This window comes from Alosa pseudoharengus, unplaced genomic scaffold, assembly GCF_046254945.1.
Source record: "Alosa pseudoharengus isolate Yale_2024_CS ecotype anadromous, Long Island Sound unplaced genomic scaffold, YU_APseudo_1.1 YU_APseudo_1.1_scf_18, whole genome shotgun sequence".
Classification (NCBI taxonomy): domain Eukaryota; kingdom Metazoa; phylum Chordata; class Actinopteri; order Clupeiformes; family Clupeidae; genus Alosa; species Alosa pseudoharengus.
Genome location: NW_027468650.1, coordinates 10,150,083 through 10,160,536, shown reverse-complemented (window position 1 = coordinate 10,160,536; position 10,454 = coordinate 10,150,083). Strand labels below are relative to the sequence as shown.

Genomic DNA, 10,454 nt, shown 5'->3' with positions numbered 1-10,454 from the left:
TTTGATGGTAGGCCAAACTAGGCAGTGGCCTCTGAAGTAGGCACAGTGCAATCTCGAGAGGGAAAAGCCAAAAAATGCCCATCCCATATAAAGTTAATTTCAAAGAATGGCATATTCAAAGAATGGCTCAAACAGATTCACAGGAAACATTCTGGCACATCCAAAAGCAAAAGCCTGTAAATGGCAACCACAAGAGCCCGGTATTAGCCATTTGGAGAGAAAATGTGCAGCCTTGAGCTGACAATTGTAGGCTCTACCCTGTAATTTTACACTCAGCGAACAGCGATAAGCACCTCCACTGTAAAGGGATGAGAGGGAGAGGGTTGGGCGCAGAAGATGAGGGTGAGACCTGTGAAATCAAATGTAATGAAAATATACTGGTTGAAAAACACAGGAAGGGTTGAGCACAAGAGAGACTTGGCCTTGGAGTGGCGGTAAGGGATGCAGATCCGAGATGTGTCTGTTATGTGTCTGTTCTATGTCTGTTATCATACACAACGGTCTTTCTTGGCATTCCCCAGAACAGGAAAAATTACTGAGAAGTTGAAACGTGTGAAGTCATTACATTTAGATGATGGAAGCAATTCAGGCATTTCCAGAAAAAAACAACTGAGAAGATAAACATCCTGCTCATATTACAGGAAGGACATTATGTCTCTCTCTTCAAAATAACATGAAAGATTGATTGATTGATTGATTCATTTAGTTTATGTGGATGAGTGATTGTGAGTGATTAGGTTATTGTGCATGTGAGCCATTTACACGCACATTTACAAGCGCAGGAATGGACCATGCGAGTTGTGAATGACAGCAATGGATCTAACGGGTGACTACACACCCATGCCTTAACGAGCCAGTGAGCGAGAGCTTAAATATGTCAGTTACCGACTGGAAAAAAGTCAATGTGTTTATGGGTAAATAAGTATTGTCAGCCCTTGGTCTCGTTAGCGTAAATGTTCCAGTTACTGCAGGGGGGAAAGAAAGAGAGAATGTGTTTATGGGTGATGCCTTGCACCTAATTTGCTGTGTCATTGCAATGGCTCCTCAGAGACGAGCAGAAATAGGGGGGGGGGGAGTCAGATCGAGAAAACAAACGGGGGGATAAACGAGGAGCGGAGGAGGAGGCGCGAGTTGAAAGCACAAGAGCTGCTGATGGGAACAGAGAGTTCTCGGTCAAACGCGCCTGATCGAGGCCACCCGCAAAATAGAGCTGCAGCATTTTTACACGGATATTTGTGACGCGAGATTGTAGATGTTTGTCAATGCCGCAGAGTCCCTCCAAACACACCATGCTGTGTGTATATTTGTGTGTGTGTGTGTGTGTGTGTGTGATACATGGAACTCACATTACACGGTCATTTAACTTCAATCACTCAATTTATTCTCTCATGGAAACGTTAGTGGATGGGAGATTATCTACAAATTTACCCGAGTAAAAGATAAGGAAGATGGAACAGTTCCTCTTGCATAACTTGTGTAAATGGTTCAAAGTCTACACAAAATAGCTTGTTGACATGTGAATGCATTCTGAGAGGAGATAGGGAAGGCGTACGTCCACGTCTACGTATTTCTGTGCAATTACCCAGTTTGAGAAAGTGGCCAGAACTTGTATGACCTCCCACAGAGCGGGTAGCTGCCTCATAATTTTTTAATGTCTCTCTAGAAGCAATCATCTCTCAAAAAGATTATTTATAACATCAAAGCAGACATACTGTAGACATATCCATGTGTATGTGTGTGTGTGTGTGTGTGTGTGTGTGTGTGCTTTGTGTGCATTTGTGCTTGCGTGGGTGAGCATATCTGGTGTGCATTTATTAGCGCAGCATGGCGACCACATGATGGTATGGCCAGTGTGTGAGACGATTCCCGCAGCACAGAGAAGCTCTTCAGAGCTTCAGTTGGTCAGTGATCTTGTGATCTCAACTCAACCAGACCACCAGCTGTGGGCCAGTTACACACTCATCATACACATACTGTACAGCATACTTAGGCCCAGCGACTGCCCACTCCTCTATCGATTGACAGCCATTACTTTGAGCTGTCTTTCAGCTGTGTTTTGCTCTTATATGTGTGGTCATGCATCACCAGGGATATCGAGTGGAATAGACTTCACAGTGAAGTCTATAGTGTCCTTTATTGGATTTCTGTCAGTCAACTATTGAGAGAGTGCAGTCAGGTGTGGATTTTTGCATGAAGTGGACCCTGACAGACAAGGGTGTAGCACAAGATCCTGGGCCCCTGCATAGGCAGTCCTGATGGGCCCCCATGTTCATCGACCCCCCCCCCCCCCCCCCCAACACTAACACTAACTTTACATTTCATCTGACATTCATTATGAAATTTAATTAGGAAATTAAAATATCAAAGTAATAAAATATATTACAGAATTTTCAAGGGCCCTCTCTCTACCTGGGCCCCTATAATCGGTAGTGGTTTTACCCCCAGTCCGACGCCCCTGCTGACAGATAGAATGCCCACCAGTGGAACAAATAACACCATTGCTCCATTTGAGCCCTGTAATCTGAATCATGGTTCACTTGGCGGGGACATGGCTGTGTTTCAGCACCATTTTCTAAGCGTTGGATTGCCTTCATTTGTGCGCTCCAGCCTGTAGGGTTTGTGTCACTGGATGAAGTCTTTGGATGAGATGTTAAACCATACATGGGCAACATACGGCCCGCGGGCCACATCCGGCCCGTGGGCTTTCCCTGACCGGCCCGCGTAAGGTCCGTGAAAGAACAATAGTCAAGAGCCTAGCATAGAGATAATGCACGCAAATCAATATCGTTGCTTTTATTTTGAAAGCGACTGCTATTTGTACGCCCATACATTTGTGCGTGGATGCATACGATGTAAACACCCTCACTGATGTGCTGGTGAATAGAATTTATGCTTCTGCGTCGACACAATGCAGTTGCGTTTAAGTCGGCGTAAACCTTTCAAAGTTTTGTGTCTCTTATGTCTGCGTCGCTCACCACCGCAAAGGTTGTCAGAACGAACTCCTGCTGTTTGTTGGCGATACAAAGTGTTAATTTCAAAACGTTACTGGCAGATAGACAGTTTACATTCGGATAACCCCGTCACTGTAACCAAGATATGAGTTTATTTGCAAAGCTTATGTTAGCGAACTAGTATGATGCTACTACCCACAGGTTGCTTGAAGCAGCCGGCTCAACACACAGGGCGAGTTGACCAATCACAGTTTTGTGCATAAAGTTAAAGCAAAAACATAGCCTACATTTTTAAAATAGTTTTCTTTGTGCATGTTGATTAACTAATGACAGCCTACTATTGTCTGCTCCACATTTTCATAGTCTAATTCTGCATAGAGTTAATTTAATGATGGTAATGATTTAATGATGAAATATTGCTGAGTGTTGATGAAATGGTGGCACAGGCCTATGGTTGTGTGACTCCTTCACATTTTCATGGCCTAGCCTAATTATATAGATATTGTAGTACTTTTTTATATCAGTCTTTGAAAACTGAAAAAAAAAATGTCAATGTCAAAAAATCATTTTCGAGAATGATAATTAAATACTGGACATAGATTAAATAGCCTATTGCTGTTTTTCCTTCGTCTCCCTCACATTTTCATCTGTTCTTACGAGTAGTAATCAAAAACGATTTACTTAATGTTATACAAGAACAGAATATAATTGAACAGAATTGAGTTCAGACTTGAGTTTGGTATTTTGGGTCCGGCCCTCCTCAACAGTCCCAGTTTGTCATGTGGCCCCTTGGGGAAATTAGTTGCCCACCCCTGTGTTAAACTGAGGTCCTGACTCAATAATGATCCAGTGGCACTTATTGCAATGACTAGGGGATTCCCTGGTACCCTGGCTAAATTCTTAATCTGGCTCATTCAACCTGCCCCCCTAATCATCCCCCAGTGTAGTTGGCTCAGTCTTTCATTCCCTCACCCTCTCCAAAGCTGGTGTGTGGTGAGCGTGCTGACGCGTAATGGCTACCGTGCATCACCTTCGGGCCTTGATAAAGTTGCTGTTGTTGTAATTGGTTTTCCAGGAGACAAACTGGCCATGACTAACCATCCTTTTAAAATGATCAGGGAACTTTAGAGAAAGAAACAGCTCACAGCACAAACAGAAGCTGAAGCACTCCTACTCTCGTGCCTTAGACGACTTTAAGGACATGAACACCCCCATCCAACAAAAGGTTACAGACTCCTACAGTCCAGGGAGCTTTAGTGTTGAAGCGTTGAGAGTATCTAGTGAGTACTCGGAGAAAGGCTATACAGCTGCTGATTACATCAACCTCTCATTGTACAGCGTGTTTGTTCCACTGATGCTTTTATAACAGTATTGAGTTGTTACTGTTATAGAAAAACCTTTCAGGCATTTAAATGCATGTTTTACATCTTTCCTTGTCTAGATGTAAACAAATGCACAACAAACACTTGAAACAGAGACTACTGCTACTTCTAGACTCTATGCTAATTTTAATTATTGAATTACATTATCATATGAATATATGTATGTTGTCATGTACATATATTGTGTGTTGTGTATATAGCAGATTTGATTGCATGTCCATGTCAGTAATCAGACTTTGCTGTACAACATAACATATTTCTGTGTTTATGTCATACCAATCAATCTCTTTTTCTTAACCACTCTTATCTTTCTTTCTTTCTTTCTTTCTTTCTTTCTCTCTCATCCCATTCCGCTGACCAGTGAGGAGGGGAAACTGGCTGAAGCCAGAGGCCTGTAAAGTGAGCAAGTCTAACCTGAGATTTGGAATATCACAACAAAACTCACGGGTAATGCAGATCACTTCAGCCCAGGGACATTTAGAGATGAGAGCAGAGTGGAACCACGGTTCAGTGAGATCATGTTGCATCTGTGCACCGCCGTTGCCTGGTAGCTTTGAATCAGATCCCTGAGGAATTTCCTGAGGAAATTCACATTCAGAGGAAAAGAGAAGCACAAAATGTGCTTCATAACCTTACCTGAGATTGCTTGACCTCATTCCAGCTCTATAATTTATTGTTTCCTCTGCTCTGCTTTAGGAACACACATGGAAATATTACGGCTGTTCCAGAAGGACCCGCAGTGTGTCATGGAATGTTGACAACCCATCATTTATTCAGCCATTCTAGGTCAAGAGGGTGGAGTCTTTCTTGGCTCTCACAAAACAAGGGCTGATGACGACAACAACAACAGATTCACTTCTCAGAATGCCACAGTCCCAGCCAGTGATGTGAGATCCCTCTGGGGCCCATAACCACAATATACAGCAGTTGTCATTATAGTCAATCAATCAAGATGAACCTCCATCAAGTCTAATGCCTGCTGTGATGGCACATACAGCAGTGTCTTTATTGCTGAAGTTACAGCTCGTTAGTGTCCATGTGTATGGTTCGTGTTAGTGCATGCAATCTTATAACTATTCCAAACGTTTTAATTGCGTGATCACGTCGGGTGAACACAAATCTTGGACGCTCTCCAGCAACAAAGAGGACACCAAGTCACAGCTGTTGCCCACACTGTTGATCCTGCAGGCAGGTGTGGCTATGAAATGTATAATGTAGATCAAATGAGATACTGAACCCCTCCTGCTATATGTTCTAGGCATTGATCCATCCATGTTGTATACAGTGCCTATAAAAAGTACCCCCCCTTGGATATTTCCACTTTTACTGCTTTTATAAATGGAATCTTGATCAATTTAATTTGGCTTTTTTTTTATATAATACTTTACAAAAATGCCCTCTTTAATGTCAAAGTGAAAAGCAAATTTATACAAAGTAATATTCATTAATTCAAAATATATAATGCAAAATAAGTGATTTTGATGTATGTGTGTGTGTGTGTGTGTGTTCATAGAAGGTTAGAAGGTCCATAAGAGTTCATAAGATGATTCATATTGTTATATGGTAACAAGTCTCAGGGTCTCGGTCAATACATAGATCTTTTATTAAAATATCTTTGGGTGCATCAACTGAAAATAAATTCACTTTTTGTTTTACACATCACAGTGCAACATTGTTAAGGCCGTGACCACTAAGCACTTGAAAGAGCAACAAGAGCTTTTCTGTCGTACACAAACACAGGGAAACATTGGACAAGACAATTCATCATCAACACTGTACATCACAGAGCTAATGCATTCTTTTTTTTCTGTATGCATAGCTGGGATGTTTGAATGAACACAATTACTTTATGAGGTCATGTCACTATGTGCAAATAGGTGAAATGCCTCGGGCATCTGCGCAAGAAAATAAACTGACAGAAAGAGAGAGAGAGAGAGTCTTTGTGTGTGAGAGAGAGTGTGTTTGTGTGTGTGAGAGAGTGTGTTTGTGTTTGTGAGAATGTGTTTGTGTGTGTGAGAGAGTGTGTTTGTGTGTGTGTGTGTGTGTGTGTGTGTGTGTGTGTGTGTGTGTTTGTGATAAGCTTATTTAAGCAGTAAACCAGGAGCCCTTTGATGGCAGCTCTTGTTCAAGTATACAAATTGTGAACAGATATAAAACATCCAAAAAGGCTTAATTTGCCGAAAAGGCCAATCTGAGCTGGCCAATTCTGTGGAAATGCATGGCCAACAGGCATCAGCAAACACTACAGCAAGCAGCAATATTGACCACAGACAAAAACATATAGTCTATGTCAAATCAAAATCTCATCCACTGCTGGTAACGTCAGCTCATAGTGGACTTAAAATAGAAGTAGATGTCTTCAAAATGTAGTAATTCCTCCCTGGCTCAATAGTGTGTGCAAAAATGTGTGTATATCTGTGTATGTTTGGCTGAGTATTTTGCCTTCTCACTGTGCAAGTTTGCCTCCAGAAAAGCAGGAATTTGCATCGGTTCAGGCACAGGGGGAGTATGTGCATGTTTGCAAGTGTTTGCACATGTGTGTGTGTGTGTGTGTGTGTGTGTGTGTGTGTGTGTGTGTGTTTGTGTGTGAGCAATCTGAATCAAGAAACATGATCTCTCCTTCGGTTCAGGAGACAGAACATACACAAATGTTCTCATTATTCAGTTTATAAATATATATATGCACAAAATTTACATCCCAACCACCATGAGGTCTGCATAAAGAGGTCCAGAGTATATTCCTCAACAGAAAGAGCACTTTGTCCTTCAAATATGGTGTGTTTTCCCAAAAATGTTTTTGCCATATTTTTTTTTACCTCGGAAATTCATTTTGTGTTTTCTTTTCCATGAGCATAGCACTGTGTATAAATGCACAACCCCTGGTTGGAATTTCAGTACACCTACATTGTCCAAATAGATTGATACACTCACACATACCCAAATACTCACAAGCACACATACACACACAAACCTCTAAACACACACACACACACACACACACACACACACAGACACACACACAACAAGCACGCATGCACGCACACACGCACGCACACACGCACGCACCTCTGAACACATATACACATATACACAACACGCACACACGCACGCACACACGCACGCACCTCTGAACACATATACACTCATATGCACGCACACACACACACACGCACACACATACACACGCACCTCTAAACGCACTCATATGCACAGACACACACACCACACACACACCTGTATACCACAATTCACATGCATGCATACAAACAAACACAGAGAGACACACACCTCCTCTCTGCTCAGTACTTCCCGAGCATCTCGCAGATACAGAAGCTGGGCAGGCTGTACCAGCAGCAGAAGAACTCCTTGAAGGTCTTCCTCATTTCCTGGCTGCGGAAGGCGTAGATGATGGGGTCAATGATGGAGTTGCACATGATGAGGATGAGGTACATGTTGAACTGGGACATGAAGCACGTGCAGTAGGGGTTGCGCGGGCACGTGATCATGAGGATGAGGTGCAGGAAGAACGGCGCGCAGCACACCACGAAGACGCCCAGCAGGATGGTCAGCGTGATGGCGCCCTTCATGTTGGCGCGCTGGCGTATGGGCGCGCTCCCGGGCTGCGCGGCGATGCGCTTCATGTGCAGCCGCGCCAGCAGGAACATGTGCACGTAGAGCGAGGCCATGAGCGCCAGCATGGTGAAGAACATGCTGATGAGGCACACCAGCACCGTGGTGCTCTCCGAGTAGATGATGAAGAGCATGCCGGACGCCGTGCAGCACGCCCAGATGGCCGAGATGACCAGGAGCGCCCGGCGCACCGTCACCATGTTGTGGTAGCGCAGCGCGTAGAAGATGGTGATGTAGCGGTCCACGGCGATGGCCAGGAGGCTGCAGATGGACGCCAACAGCGAGCTGCAGATCATGGAGTCGAAAACGTTGTCCATGCTCTTGATGATGTCCGCCGGGACGGCCAGCGTGCCGCTGTTGATGAGCGCGATGACGATGGTCTCGGACGCGTTGGACACGCTCACCAGCAGGTCGGCCACGGCCAGGCTGCAAATGAACAGGTACATGGGCGAGTGCAGGTTCTTGTTCTTGATGATGGCGGCGATCACCAGGATGTTCTCCAGGAGGCTCACGATGCCCAGCGCCAGGAAGACCTCGGTGGAGATCAGCAGCTGGTCGTAGCAACCCTCTGACGACGATGAGGAGGAGGATGCGTCCTTTCCCTCCATGAGGTGAGTGAGATTTGTGTCGAAGTAGCTTGGGATCAGTCCGAAGTGCGGAGTAGCATTCATGGTCATTGGTTTCAAAAGGAGCTCTCCTCTCCTGCCCTCCTGAACTTGAATCCTTTGTTCAGCCTTGTTCTGCAGTCTTTGATGCTCGCAGACTTCCCCCCGGGGGGCACCACTAGCACACACACGGACCCTTAATCCAAAAATCCGAGTCAGACGCGGGAGAGCGGGCGACGGAACGGCGCGCGAGTCGGAGTCGGGCAGCAGGTGTGTGACCGTCCTTGGCTGTGTGAGGATTCTCTCCTCTGCCTGAGATCAACGTGCGCACACACAGGCATCTTCAACACACATCTGCTGACGACACCTCCAGCCTTAATGCAAAGTACCCACGCAAGCACACACACTCGCACACTCTTACTTTGCCTTTTTTACACACTCATCTAACAGCCATTAGCAGGGAGAAAAAGGGAGAGAAAGAGTCAGAGAGAAAGAGAGAGAGAGAGAGAGAGAGAGAGAGAGAGGGAGAAGGACAAAAGGAGATAGATTAAGAGAGAGAGAGAGAGAGAGCGAAAGTGCAGAGTCCACAGGGGTGGATAAAAGTAAATGACTGATGAAAGAACTCCAGAAAGAATGACAGTGAGAGAGAGGGAGAGTGACAGACTAAATAAACTATGAGAGAAGAAAAAGGATGGCAGAAGGAGAGGCTGGGGATGAACGAGTGCAAGCTGAAACAAAGACTTCAGAAGGAAAGATGAAAGTAGAAGGCATGGCAACGTCAAGAGAAGAGTCGAGGGAAAGGCAAGTTCTGAGTAAAAGGTTAACAAGAACAGAGTTGACGTAAATGACAAAAATAAAAGAGAGAGAGACCAGAGTTCACTGTCGATCTGCAAAGACTCCGGCTCGCTCGTTCGAATCGCAAAGACACGCTTACCCTCCCACACACACACCCAGGCAGGCACAGGCAGGCACACAGCTGAGCGACTGTCGTGTCATCCCTCTACCAGCTCTGCGCACTGTAATAGTCTAAGCCCTGTCAGGGACGCCACCCCCTCGCTGCTGCCCTCAGCCAATCAGTAGAGAGACGTAGAGGGTGCGATGTGTCATTGAGCTGCAGAACCTTCTTTTTTCTTAATGAGGTTAAGTTTGGCTATGAGAAAAAACAATTAGGATTTTATTTCCACCAATGACCAGCCAGTTATCATATGCTTTTATCAGCTTTGTGTTTTCACATGGAGAATAGTTAACTGTTTTTATCTAATTAGTGAACCTTTTAGTTTAGTTCTTTTGAAAAAAATAAATATTATAGGTCTAACATACATTTAACATTCTATTTCTCTAAATGTTCTGCTAGATACCACTTTACCTTTATCTTTATTTGCTCAGTCTCTCTCTCTCCCTCCCTCCCTTTCTCTCTTTTCCCCCTCCCGCTCTCTTTGTCTTTCTCCCTCTCTCTCTCTGTCCCTCTTTCCCTCTCTCCCTCAGTATTCTATTGTACTACATGAATAGTAAGCTTGGGCTTACCACACAACCACACAGAAAATGGTTTCATTTATTTGTCTAGCAGTATGTCTGTTGGTATGAAAGGCTTTTTAACTCTGCACATACATTTACAACAGACAAGCTGTCATTTGGCAGTTGTTCTTTATGCTCACTGTAATCCATTAGATTGCATCTCATGGAGAAGATGTTACATGTACTGTACTGTATGTCCACTGCAGACACCTAATAAACTGGCCAAGCAAGGGTTCATTAACTTATTGGATCTACTTTGGATGTCTGTTTCATACAATCACACCCTTGACCAGTGGACAGAGAACTGTATGACCTCTAGCCTGTGGTTCTGGATTGTGAGGTGCATTCCATGCATTCTGATTCACATGTTC

General features: G+C 44.4%; 1 protein-coding gene across 1 annotated transcript; it reads right to left on the bottom strand.

The window, feature by feature from the left end:
* Positions 1–7,632: 7,632 nt before the first annotated feature.
* Positions 7,633–8,634, bottom strand: LOC143131620 (melanocortin receptor 4-like). Its single transcript, XM_076291252.1, has one exon. The coding sequence runs from the start codon at positions 8,632–8,634 to the stop codon at positions 7,633–7,635; it is 1,002 nt and encodes a 333-aa protein (XP_076147367.1).
* Positions 8,635–10,454: the final 1,820 nt, after the last annotated feature.